Raw genomic sequence first — 19,460 nt, forward strand, 5'->3', positions numbered from 1 at the left:
GTGTGTGTGTATGAGTGCGCGCCTTTGTGAGTGTGTACCTGTGTTGTCTACTCGTGAGTGTGTGTGAGTGCGTGCCTTTGTGTGAGTGTGTACACGTGTTGTTTATTCGTGAGTGTGTGTGTGTGCGCGCCTTTGTGTGAGTGTGTACCTGTGTTGTCTACTTGTGAGTGTGTGTGAGTGCGTGCCTTTGTGTGAGTGTGTACTCGTGTTGTCTATTCGTGAGTGTGTGTGCGCGCCTTTATGTGAGTGTGTACCTGTGTTGTCTACTCGTGAGTGTGTGTGTGTGTGTGCGAGTGCCTTTGTGTGAGTGTGTACTTGTGTTGTCTATTCGTGTGTGTGTGTGTGTGTGTGTGTGCGTGCCTTTGTGTAAGTGTGTACCTGTGTTGTCTGCTCGTAAGTGTGTGTGTGTGAGCGCTCCTTTGTGTGAGTGTGTACCTGTGTTGTCTGCTCGTAAGTGTGTGTGTGTGCATGTGAGCGCTCCTTTGTGTGAGTGTGTACCTGTGTGTGGATGAATGTAATTTGTCTGTCCATTAGCTGATGGATAAGGGGAATGGGGGGGGTATCATTTACTCAAGTGACTGATCGATGTTTGCGAACAGCTGGGCTAGTGTGCAGTAGTGTGTGTGTGTGTGTGTGTGTGTGTGTGTAGTGGTGAAGGAGCTGGGCTAGTGTGCAGTAGTGTGTGTGTGTGTGTCTGTGTGTGTGTGCGTGTGTAGTGGTGAAGGAGCTGGGCTAGTGTGCAGTAGTGTGTGTGTGTGTGTGTGTGTGTGTGTGTGTGTGTAGTGGTGAAGGAGCTGGGCTAGTGTGCAGTAGTGTGTGTGTGTGTGTGTGTGTGTGTCTGTGTGTGTGTGTGTGTCTGTGTGTGTAGTGGTGAAGGAGCTGGGCTAGTGTGCAGTAGCCTGAAAAGTTGAGGGGTTCAATTCCCGGCTTCCACTGTTGTAATAGAATTGAGTTGATATGTAAGTCACTCTGGATGAAAAGTATCTGCCAAATAAATAAATGTACATGTGACAGGAGTTTCCTCCGTGGAGTGCATGCATCCATTCAATAGACCAAGAGCAGAGGCACACAAAGTGGGAACAGAGATTATGTAGAAGTGTGTGTGTGTGTGTGTACACTGTACCTCTAGCAAAGGCATGGGTGGGGTAATGATTGGGTCGAGGCGTGTAGAAGTGTGTGTGTGTGTACACTGTACCTCTAGCAAAGGCATGGGTGGGGTAATGATGGGGTCGAGGCGGTGGTCTGATCCATGCTTCACGCTGGTCTTCTCCTCTTTGGTCTGGTTGAGTCGTGGGCCCTGTATCTCCAGATCCTGCCGACCACGTACACTCAAACCACCCACTGGGAGCCCTACACACACACACACACACACACACACACACACACACACACACACACACACACACACACACACACACACACACACACACACACACACACACACACACACACACACACACACACACACACACACACACACACACACACACACACACACACACACACAAATAATAACTAAATGCTTTAACCACGGAGTTGTCAAAGTGTGTTGTGAAACTCACTGTAATTATGTGCAGCGTGTATGTGGCAATAAAAAAATATGTGTGAATGTGTATGTGTGTGTGCGTGTATACATGCGCTTGTGCCTGCATGCACACCTACCTTCTGCTGAGCTGTTTCCCGAGTCCCCTGTGCCCAGGTTATACACTACTCCCAGAATCCTCAGCTCTCCAGTCTGGTGGGGCAGCAGCTTCAGCCGTGCCTGAGACCAGCATAGAGGGACAGAGAGAGGGAAGGAAGAATGAGGGATAAGACTAAGGCCTCTCTCCATCTCTCTCAAGATCCTGTTTTAGTCGCCGTAAAAAAGGATTAGATCACTTTTTTGTGTCCACATACACTCCCTCATAATGTTAAAGTAACAGGTCTCCTCTGTTTGGGTCAGGTGAATTATCTTTGCTACAGTAATTTCCAGTGTATTAGCCGCATTGTGTATAAACAGCAGGGCAGTGTTTTATGCAAGTTAAAAATACAAAACCATATTAATACCATATTAACTGCCCCCGTGTATTAACCTCATAGCTGAATCAATTCTGCAAAATCAATGTTGGGAAATGACGGTATTACTGCCCCTATTGCAAGGACCAGTCTTTGCTATTCATCTCTAATCGCCACAGAGGACAGAGGAAGAACAAGGGATAGAGAAGACTGACGGAGGTGTAGGGAGGGAGACACTCACCAGTTTGGTCTCTTCTGGACTCATGTTGAACTCTGCAATGACCTCTGTGGTAATGATGTCATCTTTCGGTGTGGTCTGGTAAAAGAGGTACACAAAATATATATACCCTTTCAACTGCATAAATAAACAGGTGACACAGAAAACAACATTGAGCTAATGGTAACTTGGGGACCAAAACGTAACCTTCAAAAACATGTTACAAAAGTCAATATTTTGTAGAGCATTATGCTACAGTCGATTCATTTTAATTTGAAGTTAAATGCTTCTGTTATAAACGTTTCAACTGGAAACCCTCTAGGAACAGACAAAAAACGGTCTATGTGTGATAAGTGGGGGGTGGCCTGTGGCTGAGACGCCCATACCACTCTCAGGTGTACCGGTAAGTGCCCTCGGAGACCCAGGTGGGAGTCCTGACCCAGGTCATTTTACATATCCCACCTCATCTCTCTCCCGCTCGCTACCGGTCACTATCTTCACCGTCTTGTTCACTGTTGTTATTACGTATGACACACCAAACACATTACTAACATTATCACACAAAGCGTGTTTGCACCATCTATGAGTGTGTCCACTGTTTAATTGTTTATTCTATAATCAATAAGTCGATAAGTATATTATAATGTGATACTTCAGTGTGTGTATGTACCTGTGGGTTGAGGACCTCCTTCTCGTTGGTGATGCTCTGAGACGAGGCGTGTGTGTTGTCTGGCAGTCGGCTGAAGTCTTCAGGGGTAAACTTCCATAGCAACGAGAGGTCAGACAGACTTAGAGGCACCCGCAGAGGGTTCCGGAAAGACACCTCCACAATGATGGGTTCTGAACAAAGAGAAGAGAACACATGACTAAGGACATTCACTAGCAAGTAGAAAGACAGTCAGGCATATACTACCTGTGTAGTGTGTGTGTGTCAGTATGTTGTATATGGTTAGCCTAAAACAGGGGTGTCAAACTCATATTAGGCAGTGGTCCAGATGTGTTAGAACGAGCTTTCGTATGGGCCGTCATCATGATCAATGGTCATTCTCACGGTCACTACACAATGCATATAGGTTTACCGTGTAATTGCGGTCATATACAGCTCTTTCTGTCTTCAAATCCTCTACCTTCCATGTGAACCTTTCTCTTTCTACCAGCAAGGAGAGAATATGGCTACACCAACATGTGTAATTGCCAGTGCAGCAAACCACATTTTTCCTTGCCTGCATCTTCATACCTGGGGCAGCAAGTGGCTTATTATATGAGTATCTACATTTTTTTAAAAACATTTTCACTTCCAACCCAAAACATTTTGGGGGGCACGTATGAAAAGTGTTGTCGGGCTGGTATCTTTTACACCCTGGCCTACACAGCGTCTCTCTATGGTTGTGTACGTAGTGCTTCTTCAGCGCGTAATGCTAACCATTGACAACGGCCAGTGGAAATCTGAGGTTATCCGTGTGCTGGCTGAGGCAGGCCTGGGTGGGCTGAAACGACTGCGGCACCACGCCCCGATTCACCATGGCAACCACCTGCTCCTCCAATCGGATCCAGAGGCGCGAGATATCCGCATCACACTCCTGGTCCAGTGTCACATGAGTCGCTGCTTGCTTCTCACCTACAGACAGACAGATAGCCAGACAGACAGACAGACAGACAGACAGACAGAGAGAGAGAGAGAGAGAGAGAGAGAGAGAGAGAGAGAGAGAGAGAGAGAGAGACAGACAGACAGGCAGGCAGATAAGCCAGACAGACATACATTGAGAGAGACAGAGAGACAGACAGAGAGACAGACGCATACAGAGACAATCCAAGTTAAGGGCACAGATCTTGCACAAGAAAAAAAATGTCATTAAGGCTCTTTAACTAGGCATAACAGAAAGTCCTTGAGGGTCAATGCATTCTTCTCACCCAGACAGACAGACAGACAGGCAGGCAAAGAAAAAAAAATATTTTACTGCTAAAGTTCAAGGGCTAAAATGCAGCTTTTAGGGGGGTGGGTTGAGGACACAGATCTTTCGCTATGAGAAACTGCCACTTATGCTCTTCAATCAGGCGCGCAATCACAGACATGCCCAGCATCTTTTCATTTAATCTTACTCATCCATTTCTCTCTCTGTGTATGTGTGTGTGTGTAAGTGTGTGAGTGTGTGTGTGCGTGTGTTTGTGGTTTTAATTAGCCTGTCTCTGTGGTTTTAATTATAAATTTTCTTCCTAGTTTAATTGAGTTGAAAGGCCCACAGGGCAACCCATTCTCCTCTTCCTTAACACTCTCCTTACTAGTGTAGAGAAGAGGCAGCAAATCAAAGCTTCTGTGTGTCTGTCACAGAATATGAGTGCATGTGTCAGAAGTGTGTATTACTCAAGTGGAGAGACTATGTTTGCCAAGTTAAGTGAAGCTGCTTGACAGCAGAGAACACAGGGGTGATGGTGGTGGTAGTGTGTGTGTGTGTGTGTGTGTGTGTGTGTGTGTGTGTGTGTGTGTGTGTGTGTGAGCGTGTGTGTGTGAGCGTGTGTGTGTGTGTCCTCACCCTCGGCGAGCCTGCGCTCGTGGCCGAAGAAGACGCGCGTCTGTGCACTGTTGAGGCAGGGCAGGGGCAGCTGGGGCAGCACGCCCTCCGAGTCAGTCTCCCCCGACGGCCAGTTCACACTCTGAGGACAGAGGTTACGTAATGTAAATGTAAATACAATGTGCTGTTCTCATTGCTCTATATATATTATATAAGGCTCATCTCCATTGTGAGCGTTTGGGGAACATGCCCTCACTCGGTCCTCTCAGTCCTTGCGTTTCAATTAGAATTGAAGGACCCTGGTCAAACTCGCCAGCCTCTGGAAGTTTGTTACAGGACATGCCCATAAGTAGCTTTTGCTTCATGATCACAACACTAGTTATATAAACTAAAATTGCATAGCAGCTGCAGCAAAAACTCTCCCCACACTAATATACCTTTGCTAAAGCTTTATTATCATTTACTTACGTGCAGAGACAGTAACCTAAATATTCTTACTACCTAAATGAGTCTATCCTCCTCAGAGGTGAAAAATAAACATTTTTGAATAAGCTAAACCCATTTTACGCAAATTGCCATAGGCATAAGCTACCTTCAAATACAGTGAACTGAAGTCAATAGAGACCATACGCAACCATTGAATAGCTGTACCAAATTAAATGTTACATTATAGGTTTCATTATTACCATCGAAATTTAACCAATTTTAAAGCCTATTTTAACGGAAATTTGTTCATTAAGCGTAGGCTACCTCAACTCAATCAGCTTACAGCCTAACATGGAATTAATTTAGCTCTAGCCTAACTGACGTCTGCCTTGCTTTTTTTTAAGTGCTTATCGTCTTCCACTCACGCCTCATTCAGACTAGCTTTGAATGCACAGGGGGGTAGGCTGGGTGTAGGCTGAAGCCTTCCCCAGGAATATGGGGAGTATATGGCCTGGCATGTTTATTATGAACACTTGTGAACTAAACTAATGTTTCGATACCGATACCAAGTCAAGAATTGCGATACTAAGAATTCGATACTTTTTAAAAAATGTATTTGATTTGGGGGCCCCACCACCTTTACATCATCTTCAGTAATATTGAATATACTGTAGTGTGATCATTCACACCAGTGGTCATCCCAGATTCTGCTTGATTCTCACACAAACACACATGGAAAATGATGGCATATGTCATATTTCATATATTCTGCATAATTACTAGTAAATATATTTAGCAATTTGAAAACTATTCTAAAACTATAACTATTTTTAAACTATTACACTTAGGCATATCTTTAATGTGGTGTTATAGGTCTAATTGAGTGCACATTGGTGATGTGTAGGTGTAATTGAGTGCCTGTCACTTTAAGAGATACGTGAGAGTAATTGGCCTTGTCTCACGGTTTTAGTCATAAGGATATGTGGATACAATTAATTATGTTTTGTATGTCATCAGATAAAATAAATGTTTAAAAAATGTACAAGTCGAAGAAAATCTTTCTGGGATCATAGAAGAGGTAAGTGTCTTGCAATGTTCATTAATGATTTTAGCGAGCACTATTGTCAAACGTGACCTGAGGTAGCGGGATAGTTAGCAAAGATCTCTCTTCAGATGTAAAAGTTTGCGATGGTTGCTTAGCCTATTTCTAAATTACATTGAACCCAAATAGTAGGCCTAAATGACCAAAATCCCACAGCCTAGGTAGGTTAGCAACACAAACTTGAGAGATGCAAGTGTGTGCACTTACGTGTGTGTGAGGAGAAAAGACGCACAGTGACAGGTTAGGGGAGGAGGCGCTAGAAGCATGCCTTGTGCACATGCATGTTACTTCAAAAGAACACGGTAATTCTCAAAAGTATCGATACTAATAAAATTAGGCATCGTGACATTTTTAATTTCAGGGTATTGCGATACTTTTGTAGTATCGGTGCACCGTGCAACACTAATGAACACATCACATCTCTTAAAACAGCCTAATCCTAGTGTCATCCATAGCCTATCTTGCAGCATGCCAGAACCGACAGATATTTTTGCAGGGTTGCGGTGGCACTGGCTTACGAGTCTCTACAATATGATAAGGCTTACGTGTTATGAGAGACTTTTCAAGCTGAGGCGAAGCTAAAGATGAGAAATATGCTGGATCAGCAGGTAAGATGGGATGGGAGTGCCACTCGCCCCAGCCTCGCCTGGACTCACACAAAACTAATTTCTGTCAATTAAACCTCGCTACTATTTTCTTATCAGTGCAGATTTATTGATGGGTAGCCTCATTTATTGTGATGTCCAAGTCCAACGTTACTGTTTCTTTCACACATGCAATGAGTGATTTGGATGAGTCAGACAACAGGTAGCTTGCCTGTCTTCAGTTTAAAGTTAAATGAATGAATACCATCGAAATTCTAATCAGTAAAAGCCTATTTTTAGCGGACATTTGTTCAAGTGTGTGTGTGTGTGTGTCACTCACTTTGTAGACGTAAATGTACTCTCTAAGGAAGGCGGCCTGATGGGTGGGGTTAAGCTGGTGTATGATTGTGTGTGTGTGTGTGTGTGTGTGGCTCACCTTGTAGACGTAAAGGTACTCTCTAAGGAAGGCGGCCTGCTGGGTGGGGCTCTGCTGGCTGTCGTTGATGAGAATGTGTCTGAAGGCTGCTGCCGCATTGTCCGGCTGCTGGAGTGTGTAGGACTGCCGGCCAATGGTGAAGTTGATGTGGTCCTCCGCCAGTGACCAACCCTTCCCACGGTACACCTGGAGCGCTTGGCAGTAGCAGCGCAACGCGTGTCTCCGCTGAAAGTGGACATAGTCAAAAGGCAAAGGACAACAGAGTCAGGGAGATTGTGTGTGTGTGTGTGTGTGTGTGTGTGTGTGTGTGTGTGTGTGTGTGTGTGTGTGTGTGTGTGTGTGTGTAAAAGTGTGTGCATGTAGGGCTGAAGTGGTTGGTGAGCTTGTTGAAGTGTAAGGGACTGAGTGTGTGTGTTTGTATCGTACCTGTCCAGCTTTGCTGTGAGCTTTGCACACAGTGTGTGTGTGTGTGTGTGTGTGTGTGTGGTAAGTGTAAGAGACCGAGTGTATGTGTGTGTTTGTACTGTACCTGTCCAGCTTTGCTATAGCGGTGTCCTGCCAGGATCATGTGGAAGGCAAACTTGCGCACCATCGGGTTACGCATATTAATGAAGCAGTGAGCCGCCTGCTCCAAAAGTAAAGCACTTCGCAAATCAGAGTCCTGCAATCACACATAGAGAAAGTGGAGGATGAACAGCGATCATAAGAGTGTATGCACCTCTTAAGGATGTTTACACATGGAATGATTATGGAGGCACAATGGAGTTAATAGATTGAGAACATATCTAAAGTGCACTGAAATTCAAGGCTTAGCATATCACCTAAGCATGTTAACATCTTGTGCGTCTACTGTAAATATCCCCTTCACCACATGTGCGTGTTCAAACTTTTCTCTCCCGCCTCTTGCATGGTTTTACCCCAGTTTTCCTAGCACACCAAGTGGATTACTTTTGTTTCACATTTACAAGCGCGAGATGTTAAAATGCGCATATTAATATTTTACACTGTGGGTTTCGGTGTGATATTATGTGCATGCGTGATCTCATGTGATATGCATTAGCTCACTCACTGTTGCGCCATAAAATTATGACGATTTAAGTAAGTAAGTAAGTATATATACTCTTTTGATCCCGTGAGGGAAATTTGGTCTCTGCATTTATCCCAATCCGTGAATTAGTGAAACACACTCAACACACAGTGAACACATGTGAGGTGAAGCACACACTAATCCCGGCGCAGTGAGCTGCCCGCAACAACAGCGGCGCTCGGGGAGCAGTGAGGGGTTAGGTGCCTTGCTTAAGGGCACTTCAGCCGTGCCTACTCGTCGGGGTTCGAACCGGCTCCGGTAACAAGTCCAAAGCGATAACCAGTAGGCCATGGCTGCCCCATTTATACTGAATTGATCCCTCAGATGTGAAGTAAAACCACACCAGTCATCTCAACATCTTGGTGGTTAAGTGGGCAGGTCACTGACAAATATCTAGTGTCATTTTAAAAACATAACCAACATGATTATTGCATTCTGTAAACTTCCCTCAAAATTTTAGGCTTAGGATATAGGTTCATCAACTCTCACTGGTAAAGGGAAAAAATGTCTCAGCCATCAAAATATGTGCACGCACAGGCACACGCACACACACACACACCTCGCTGGTCATCTTGATAAGCAGTGTAGCAGCGTCGGAGTACTTGGCCTGACTCTTCAGAATCTCAGCACTCAGTAGGGCACAGCGCTCGGCCAGCATCATGTTCCTGTGTACCACAGCACTCTGTCCATAAAATGTCCTCACAAAAGAAGTCATGCAACACACAAGAAAACTGGATAACGCTATTTAGCATATTATGTTAAACAAGTTATGATGCTCCTCATTCAATGTGCATACGGTAGCTTCTGACAAATTCAACAGTCAAATACGTACACTACGTATACTAAAATGAATTCAGGCCAGGCCAATAGATATAGATACGTGTTTGTGTGAATGTGTGAATGTGTGTGTGTGTGTGTGTGTGTGTGTGTGTGTGTGTGTGTGTGTGTGTGTGTGTGTGCGTGCGCGTGTATGTGCGTGTGTGTCTGTGAGTTGGTCTGTGAATGAGTCCATGCCGTACTTGCACACATCTCTGTACGTCTGGATGGCTGTATCCATGTAATGTGCTGGATACGGTCGAGGGGCTCCAGGCTGAAGAAAAGCGGAGACCGCAGCCATCTCCTGCAGAAGGGAAGCCGGAGAGGGAGAGACAAAGAAAGAAAGAAAGAAAGAAAGAAAGAAAGAAAGAAAGAGTAAAGAGGAGAGAACAAGAGTAATTTCAATTGAATCAAGTGTGCGAGTGTGTGCACTCAGATGTCCTAGAAAAGCACAGAGCCATGTCTTCCTCATTACAGCAGAGGGAATCGAGCCAGAGAAGATGGAGGACACATTCATCATATGTGAAATTATTCATATGTGAGCTTGTGTTTCTCTACAGCGATTGTGCCGCTGTCTGGGTAGGTCCCTTTCGGAACGTAAGTTCTACTTTGCTGTCAGGACATACAAGTACAAGTATGTGTGAGTGCACCTGCACTTGTTGTAGTTCTACTTCTATTGTTCTAGATGGCTGAATGCAATATTGTTGATTTCTGGGTTTGTGTGTCCAATAAAACTGTCTATCTATAGTTTACAAACATAAATGCAAAGCCATAACTATGCAAGTTTGCAGGCTTGTGTGAGTCCATTCAACCTTGGGTGTATCTGAGCATATGTATGTGAGTTTGACTGCCTGTGTGTGTGTGTGTGTGTCTGCGTGCGTGTGTGTGTGTGTGGATATGCATCTTACCAGTGCGCCGGCAGCATACAGCATGGCCTGGTCGGAGAGGAAGTCCTTCTTGGCGGTGTGGTAGCAGCTGTAGGCCAGCTCATAGTGCTGCACCAGAAAGCACAGGTCGGCCATCTTACGGATCTGGAGCTCTGGCGCCTCTGGGGGATAGCTGTAACATCACAGGGGTCAGAGGTCAGTTTTAACAGGCTCTGGGTCCATCATATATTCCACACCTTCTAGGGAAACATCTGGATGTAGTCTGAAGTAAAGAGGCCAATCTAAGATGGACAAAGTAGACACCCTCGCCAATTCTAATCTGGCCCGTACTACATTAGCAAGAGCAACACTCAAGTCACATGCTCTCTCTGTGTCACTAATGTCATACTCATTACGGCTCAATTGCAATAACGAATGTGTCTGTGGATCTCTGATCTCCACGACGACAGAAAGCAGCACACCGGCACTCTCCAGCTGCAGCACTGCAGCCTGCACCAAGAGGGAGGCAATCTCATGGCCCATTACTTGCTGAACACCAGGTCAAGGCAGTTCACACCAGTCAGATTGATCAGTCAGGCCACAACCACAACATCAGCAGCTCAGCTGTGCGGTCACTTTACCAGTGCATTTACCTTGACCACACATTTTTAATTTGTATTGTATTTCACACCTAATACTCAATAATCAAAACAACATCTACATCTAAAACATGAAGAGTGCTTCTTTATGCCTAATGAAAGAACCCTTTCTGCCAAAGAACATCACTGATTAGATTAAACAGTTTATTATTGAACAACACCATAAAAGGCACCAGCACACACTCCGCGTGTCAGTGAGGCATGCCTGCCAGAGAGACCTGCAACCCTCTCTGTGTAGCCAAAGCAGGGGAACATTATCTTCAGAGTAGGGGTGGAAAGGTACACGTATTCGTACCCAACCGTGTAGCAGGGTTGTGGACAGTTCAAATTGCAATTCTGCTTCCTGTTTGCTACCTCGATTGAAATGCAAGTGAAATTCAAGAATTGAATTGGAATTTAAGAGCCAGTTTCAATTGAATTCTGGAATTTTGCACAAGCCTGCCATGTAGGTACAGGACGTTATGTTCAATACAGATGTGTACCGAATGTACCGAATGTAGTCTTTAACAGTAATAAACAGTAGGCTTTTTTGCCTGTGGAGCATGTTTCAAATAAGTTCCCACACAAAACTTAGTAAAGGCACACTATGCAAGATTTTCACCTTTATGAAACCAATTTGATGGTAAACAAACTTGTAATAGGCAAATCGTTCCCCTAGCATAGCTATACAGCATAGACGTAGCGAGTACCTACCGAGAAAACCAGCTAAGCAACTTCCAAGAGTGGTGCCCCGCCAAAACTCACGAGAATCATTACCTTGTCAGTTTGCTATTTACAATAGCAGAGTAACATATAAATACTTCGCGACTCTAGAGGGAGCTCTAAACTCGCCAAATATACCTAAACCTGCATAGTATACCTTTAAATAGCGGACCATGGGCTGTATTTTGGGCACCAGCGCATGGCGTAAAGTTCGTTTTTCACCCGCGCAAAGTTGAATTCGGTATTTTGCACGTTTATTTTTTAAGCATTGCACCCAGGGGTGTGGCAATTAACAACCTAGGGAGGGTCCTAGCGCGTTGTCTAAAAATCGCTATCATACACCACCTAAACCTGGTCAGAAGTCAATGGCGAGTTGTTCATATGCTATTTTAAGAGTGCATGTCAACAGTCATATTGGCAGGTGCACGCACCATCCTTCTATCATTCATGAACGCACACCAGCGCACGTCCATGCAAAGCATTACAAATTGCACGATTACAATGGGAAACATAATTAGAATAAAGATATTACGAAATACTGTACATCTCATGATGAGTAGTTATTCACCATCATTTGCAAATTGGTAATGACGGTTAAAAGTGATTAAGGGAGAGGCGAGAGACACGTATGGAGCACATGAAGACGCACTGTCATGAGATATAACCAACTCCTCTGCAAGATAAATGTTGTTTTATTCAGTCATTTGAGCAATATTAGGGTAAGTGTTGCTTTTTCCAGCCTATGTTTTCGGTGGTAACCCATTGTCAGTCAATAGTGAAAGTAACTGCATATAACTGTCTTGTCGTTGACTGATCCTGTCGTTGATAACTCCTTGGTGAAGTTAGTTTCACTTTGCCAATGAGTTCAAATAATAGACAAGTGGAAATGCGTGAAGGCTATGCTAGGTTTTAGTAAAGCATTGTTTAAGAATGACTATTCCATACAGTCTCGCAAGCAACCTGCATTTATTTGACATATCGCGCTTTGCGCCGTTAAAGGGAATGACAGATGTCATTTTCATTGGTTTAAAATGATGTTAAGCCCCAAACACACCCATATGACTGATTAAAAACCTAGGAACACCTTGTTGCGCCATGCGATCCACTTTTGATAACGAAACCCCTCCCAATGTGAACTGGACATCCTACTAAATTTGAATAGACTTTTGACGAGTGACGATGCGCTTTAGAATGTCATGATAGGGCCCCATATGTCAGTTTAATCCAGGGTATCTGCACATTTTCCAAGTGCAAATTCAAAGACTTTTAAGACCTTTTCAAGACATCTAAATGGAAAAAATTAAGACTATACCACGGCAAAAAGATACATACGACAACTTAAAATTGTTTTATGCAACAGTTTATTTTTTTCTACTAATTTTAACCCCACCCCATTTTGGATGTCTATAGAAGTTACCAAATATATTTTGGCGAAAGAAAAAGAATTGTTTGTAAATTACCTTCACAGCTATAAATGCCCAATTTTAGGGTCTGGGCTGCTTGCTTTTGAAGCTGGCTGTACATATCTGGTTGTGCTTACTGGCTGAGGCTGACTGTTCTTCACCTGTATCTGTAGCCTAGACTACTTGCCAAAGACATGTGCACTGGACTGGATTCCCTTCAATATTTTTTTCAAAGTTAGACTAAGCTATTTAAATATTTGAATAGGCTTACTTTATATAATTTACTATGTGGATCTATTGTCCCATATGCAGCACAGCAAATTAAAGTTAATCCACTACTTTACATTTTGCATACCAGTTGTATCTAAACTAACCAAAGCTTGACTGAAACATTGTAAAACCATTGACAGGTCCTCCTCGGATACTGCTGAAAACTGCTGGTTTCATCTCAAGCACGCATGTATTATGAACGCACGTTTTTTTTTAACATTCAAAAAAAATATGCGGCTATATTTCACAACTTTTGCGAAGTAGGCCTTCTGGGAAAGTCTGGCAAGCAAGCTGCTGACAGATATTACAGGTATTATAACTTAGACAGATATTTTCTACCCTAGGCTAGGCCAGCAACATGCTGGAAAGATTCAAACAGATCAACTTAACGTGTACAGTATTTCCTCCTGATTGCGAAAACGTTTGTTTTCTTTTTCTGTCAGTCCGTGGTTCCTTCACAAATTGGGCAGCAAATTATCAGACGAGTGACAGAAGCACTGCGCATAATTTGACCAGCAGTCTTCGCGTCCATAATTTGTGAAACCATGCTGCATCCGAGCAAAGACCTAGATGCCTAGCGCAACTTCAAAAAGGAGGACAAATGAGCGTCCGGCTTGAGGCTGCGCCGGACGCCGGACAGAGCTTTTAAAATCCATATGTCCGGCCTAAATTCGAACGTATGGTCACCCTATCGCTAACTGGCTTATCAACTTTCTCCCGCTCATTCTACTGCTCATGTAGGCTACTTGCGTATCTCTCAGGCCAAGGCTACACCACGAAAACGTCAGGCATATTTGTACATATTATTACTTTATTGTACTTATTATTACTCTGCTCTACTTATTATTACTCTGCAACCACTGCACTTCCTCCCGTAGCCTTATACAGTCACTTATATAATTACGTTTTAAATACACAAAACCGGATGGATGGAGACGTTTCACTCGCTCTCTTGCACTCGCTGGCAGTCCCATATACGCAAATTTAATATCTCCCTTTCGAAAATTCAAGACAGCCCCGACAATTTAAGACTTTTTTTAGGCCTTAAAAACAGAAAGTTGTATTTAAGACTTTTTAAGGATCCGCGGGAACCCTGTTAGTCAATTAGCACCCAAAAAACATTTGACCTCCTTTTCAAAATGTTATTTCCTGTTGCGCATCAGCAATATTGTCAGTGAATTTTAGGCTTGCAGTACCTACAGGTATACTGTATCGAAAATGAACCAAACTGTGACTTCGAAACAACGACAAATTCTGCATCATAATCATAATATCATAATATAATATAATATTGAGTTGCTTGCTGTGACGTGCATACACACAGTGTGTGTGTGTGTGTCTGTGTGTGTGTGTGTGTGTGTGTGTGTGTGTGTGTGAGTGAGCGAGTGTACAAGTGTATGACTCACAGTAGTCCAGCAGTGTTCTTCAGCTCACTGATACTCTTCTCAGGGACCTTCCCCCCACCAAACCACTTCTTAGTGGCCGAGAACAACGACCTGCTCAAGCCCTTCCGAGATACCAGCTGAAAGAGAAGAGACATAGAAAAGTCAAAATGGAGAGAGACAGAGAGAGAGTGAGAGAGAGAGAAAGAAAGAATGAGGGGTGGTGGAAATGGGAGTAAAAGGGAGAGAGACACAGAAAAGTCAAAACTGAGAGAAGAGAGTGCAGAGAGAGAGAGAGAGAGAGAGAGAGAGAGAGAGAGGTGGTGGAAATGAGAGTAAAAGGGAGGAAGAGAGACACAGCAAAGTCAAAATAGAGAAAGGAACAGAGACGGGCGCAAGAGCTGTTCAAATTGAGAGTAAATTCAGGTCATCAATCATGAAGCGGAGAGGCTACTGAGAACAGGAGATCTATATAATGAGCTTTTGTTCTCCCCCTCACTCCTGCCACACACACACACACACACACACACACACATACACCCCTTGCAAAACTACAACACTTTTATTAGTAATGTCAGTAATTGTAGCTAACTGTGACAGAAGTTCCCTGCATTTGTGAAGAGCGCTGCATGAAACATCTCGCTCAATTAAGGGACAAAGTGATAAGACGAGACAATGTGAGCACTCAAGGATACACAAAATAACCACGGCCACTGTCACAGAAATGACAGACACTTTTTCTCAAAAACCAATTTATTCACAAACCATTCGCTTTGTTGTCAGACTCAGACTCACTCGCTCTCCTCCAGCCAAATGATATGCCAGGGCTCCAGCCGAAAAAGAGTGACTTTAATAGCAAAATAATGGTGAGTGGTGTGTTAGTCTAAGTGGACCGGAAAAGCAGGAAAAGATGACCTAGATGCATCTCCCTGTGAGTGTGAGTGTCTGAGTGCGTGTGTGTGTGTGTGTGTGTGTGTGTGTGTGTGTGTGTGTGTGTGTGTGTGTGTGTGTGTGTGTGTGTGTGTGTGTGTGTGTGTCTGCATGTGTGCACCTATGCGTGTGTGTGTGAACACAAACATCCACATCAGGTCACTACTAGGGGTGTGTGTGCACACGCATAGCCGAGCCGGTGAGTGCCCACCTGGTCATTGAGCTGTCGGATGTTCTTCTCAATATGGGGCAGCAGGCCTCTGAAGGTGAACTCCTGGATGAACTGGCGGATGCGGTCGTGGTCAGTGAGGGTGAGCCAAGCCCCATGGGTGCCACTGGACGCTGGAAGGGCCACCGCTCCTCCTCCTCCTCCTCCGGGGCCGCCGGGCTTAGGGTCACGCGCCTCCTCGCCTTCCAGTGACTCACCCCCCTGCCCGGGCAGAACTGGCTCCGCCGACTGGTCCAGCTGGAGAGGGTGCTCGTCCAGATTGTTGGACATGCCATCTGAGGAAGAAACAACAAATTCTATTTGTAATTATTTGATTATGTTCCATTTTTGAAAGTGCATTGGGACCATGCTGCATGGTAATTTTGCACTCTTAATCAATTGAAATTGAAACTAAAATAAACTTAACTAATAAATTATACTTTGATCACTATTAAGGCCACAAACTTAAACAACACATACTCCTGAATGTGGCACGCACATGGTCACTATCATTTTTATGGCGCTTTTTGAAAGTTGTGCGCAAAGTGTTTTATAGTGATTTAAGCCAAATCCTTTAGCCCTCTTAAAGCGAGCCAACAAACTAACACATCTATAAATACAGTCCTGTTGTCTAATTGTTTTTGTGGAAATAAAAGTCTTGAATCTGGCATAAGCACAGTGCATAGTTGAAACATTTGATTCTCTCTTGAGCCAACCAGATGAACCCCTCTGTAAACTGTTCCAATTTCTATATGGAATCATGAGCACACTATGCTGTGTTCTCCACCTACTACCGCCTGAGCTACAAAGCCCAAGGGGTGAGAGGTCACCTTTAGTGGGGGTGTCTCCATCGTCCATCTTAGAAGAACTGTTGAGGTCATTATCAATGCTGTTGGTAGATGCGGTATCATCGAACACTTCCTACACAAAAATAAAACGCACACAAAGAGCATATTTAGAAGAAAAAAAAGAAATCATTTGTCCAATAAGTATGTTTGAGGCTGTATCTGTGTCTGGCTATCGGAGTGTATGTGGAGTGTGTGTAATAAATACCATCTGCAAGCACTGTGTGTGTGTGTGTGTGTAGCTCCTCTCAATTTTCTTTAATTGCACCTTCTTAAACTTGAATATGTTCAGCTTTACTTAACTCCTCTGTTACAGTAAACTACGCATATTTTGTGTGTGAAAACAAAATGGGCACTTGAGAACATAATCTTGGGCCAGTTGCAGCCCTAGTGTGTACATGTGCATACCTGTATGTGTGTTTTCTGCAGGTACTGGCTCCAGGGGTCATACCTGTGTGTGTGCTTTCTACAGGTACTGGCTCCAGGGGTCATACCTGTGCATGTTTTTTCTGCAGGTACTGGCTCCAGGGGTCATACCTGTGTGTGTTTTTTCTGCAGGTACTGGCTCCAGGGGTCATACCTGTGTGTGTGCTTTCTGCAGGTACTGGCTCCAGGGGTCATACCTGTGTGTGTGCTTTCTGCAGGTACTGGCTCCAGGGGTCATACCTGTGTGTGTGTTTTCTGCAGGTACTGGCTCCAGGGGTCAGGGATCTGCTCCTCAGAGCCCACAGCTCCTCCATGTCTGGAGTTGATCTTGAGCAGGTAGCACGCCTGAGAGCCGTACCGCTGCTTCATATCCTCATACACACTCTCCGCTCTGAGACAAAAAGAGAGAGGGGAGGGGGAGAGGGAGAGAAAGAGTCAGAGAGTAAAAGGAGAAAGAAAGAGAGAAAAAGAGAGAAATAGAGAGGGTGAGTGAGGACATTAGGGTAAGACATCCATTCCATCATGCGTCACACAGAGAGAGAGAGGGAAAGAGAGAGAGACAGTGTGTGTGTGCCGGAGATTATGTGGGTGAGCACACAGCCCACGCTTCTGCTCCTCTTCCGTCTCTCTCCAATCGCCTGCCGCCGCCGCCGCCGCCGCCACACACACACACACACACACACACACACACACACACACACACACACACACACACACACACACACACACACACACACACACACACACACACACACACACACACACACACACACACACACACACACACACACACACACACACACACACACACACACACACACACACACACACACACACACACACACACACACACACACACACACACACACACACACACACACACACACACACACACACACACACACACACACACACACACACACACACACACACACACTGACTGGAGCTCAAGCGTGTGTGGGTTACTAAATCTCATAGCCAGGGGTCCAAAAGCCTGAGTCAACTGCCATGCACTACTTTAGTTCTGCAGGAGTTAGTTAACACAAGTGAATTAAACTTTGTTTGATATACACTGCCGTTCAAAAGTTTGGGGTCACTTAGAAATTCCCATACTACTCCATTATAGATCAGCTTAAACATCAGCCATTTCTTTCTACATTAATGACTCCAAACTTTTGAACGGAAGTGTTAACTGGATATATATATAGCAAAGTATGTATGGCATCACACACACACACACACGCACATACACACACCTCTGCTCATCTCCATCACTAATGTCATGCAGGAGGACGTAGTATTTGAGCGTGTTGGGGATGAACCAGCGTGGGTGGGTGTACTCTCCGCTGTGCTGGATCTTGTGCTGCTCCTGGGACAGCTTCAGAAACTGATCCAGAGGCACCGTCTCCGACGACGACACAACCAGCATGCCTGGACACACTCGGTCAAGGAACGCATGTCAGACCCCGCAGGAAAGATGGCAAGAGTGTGTGAAAGTGTGAGTGTGTGTGTGTGTGTGTGTGTGTGTGTGTGATTAAGTGACAGATGAGACCAACACATACGCTTGTATTTTTCAAATCTTGCATTGCCACATGGAAATTGTTTTGTGAACATCATGTCTACATTGACACCACGTGTAAAGCATATACAATCTCATCAGTTTCCTTTCCTTTGTTAACTACAAAGGCTGCCATACAAGAGGCACTAGGAATCTGAGGGTTTGCTGTATGTTGCCGTTGTGCCTCATTGCTGGGACTCCTCGGTGTGCATATGTTAAGGATACAGGCCAGGTAGTGGCTGAGGAACTCATGCTCAGACCCAGGCATGGACTGCAGGAAGATCTCCCTGTAAGCTTCAAACCAGGGGGTCGTCGCTGAGAACACACACACACACGGATAGAAAGAAGTGTTTGTGAAAGTGGGAAATAGACGTCAACTTCCCCACCGAAAACTGGTTGATAAACCTTATCCCTTTTTCTCTGTCAAACAAACCAGTCATAAAAATAGTAACAGACAAAAGGAGAGGAATATGTCAGGCAACAACTTTGATCATGTTTTGAATTAACACTGAGCATGTCATGGGTGGCTGACAGGCGAGACTGGCTGAGAGCGGTTAGCGTCACACTGATTTGAGCTGTGAGATACCTACCCAATCAGCTTTACATTTTATATACATCCACCAATCACGGTAGATAACAGGAAAGATGTCATACCATTATCACATATGCACAAAGTACTTATAAGATCTTCAGACAACACTAGAAAGAAAAACACATTCAAACACACAAAAAGTGTGTGTGAGCACATGTAGGGAAGACAGGAACATCGTGGACACAGAAGTCGGGGCCAGATTTATCTTGTGCACACTGGCCACCTACAGAAAGCACTACAGCGGCTAGGGCAGAGGAAGTTTCGGCTAGAGGAAGACGTTAAAGAGGAGGAGGGAACAGGAAGAAGAAACAACAAAAAAAAGTGAAATGACTCACAGCTGGGACCATTACATTCAGAATGTATGTTTCAGAGACAAGTTTAGCTTAGACTGTGGATGTTTGAGGGAATACTTGAGGTTCTCTGCTTTTCTACATGCAGTGAGTCAT

The 19,460-nt window shown here is 44.5% G+C and overlaps 1 protein-coding gene across 2 annotated transcripts in view; it reads right to left on the reverse strand.

Moving 5' to 3' along the window:
* trappc8 (trafficking protein particle complex subunit 8) overlaps positions 1-19,460 on the reverse strand; it is a 40,607-nt gene that overhangs the window by 13,969 nt on the left and 7,178 nt on the right. For both annotated transcript variants that reach the window (XM_076278041.1, XM_076278040.1), the window contains 17 exons: positions 18,648-18,737; positions 18,121-18,295; positions 17,105-17,255; positions 16,424-16,514; positions 15,597-15,889; positions 14,480-14,595; positions 10,082-10,232; positions 9,377-9,477; positions 8,917-9,022; positions 7,800-7,931; positions 7,271-7,495; positions 4,744-4,864; positions 3,636-3,830; positions 2,883-3,052; positions 2,237-2,311; positions 1,663-1,762; positions 1,196-1,350 (listed from right to left, as the gene is read on the reverse strand). In XM_076278041.1, the coding sequence (XP_076134156.1) occupies positions 1,196-1,350; positions 1,663-1,762; positions 2,237-2,311; positions 2,883-3,052; positions 3,636-3,830; positions 4,744-4,864; positions 7,271-7,495; positions 7,800-7,931; positions 8,917-9,022; positions 9,377-9,477; positions 10,082-10,232; positions 14,480-14,595; positions 15,597-15,889; positions 16,424-16,514; positions 17,105-17,255; positions 18,121-18,295; positions 18,648-18,737 (2,447 nt within the window). The remainder of the gene's footprint in view (positions 1-1,195; positions 1,351-1,662; positions 1,763-2,236; positions 2,312-2,882; positions 3,053-3,635; positions 3,831-4,743; positions 4,865-7,270; positions 7,496-7,799; positions 7,932-8,916; positions 9,023-9,376; positions 9,478-10,081; positions 10,233-14,479; positions 14,596-15,596; positions 15,890-16,423; positions 16,515-17,104; positions 17,256-18,120; positions 18,296-18,647; positions 18,738-19,460) is intronic.

Source organism: Alosa pseudoharengus, unplaced genomic scaffold, assembly GCF_046254945.1.
Source record: "Alosa pseudoharengus isolate Yale_2024_CS ecotype anadromous, Long Island Sound unplaced genomic scaffold, YU_APseudo_1.1 YU_APseudo_1.1_scf_11, whole genome shotgun sequence".
In the NCBI taxonomy this organism is placed as follows: domain Eukaryota; kingdom Metazoa; phylum Chordata; class Actinopteri; order Clupeiformes; family Clupeidae; genus Alosa; species Alosa pseudoharengus.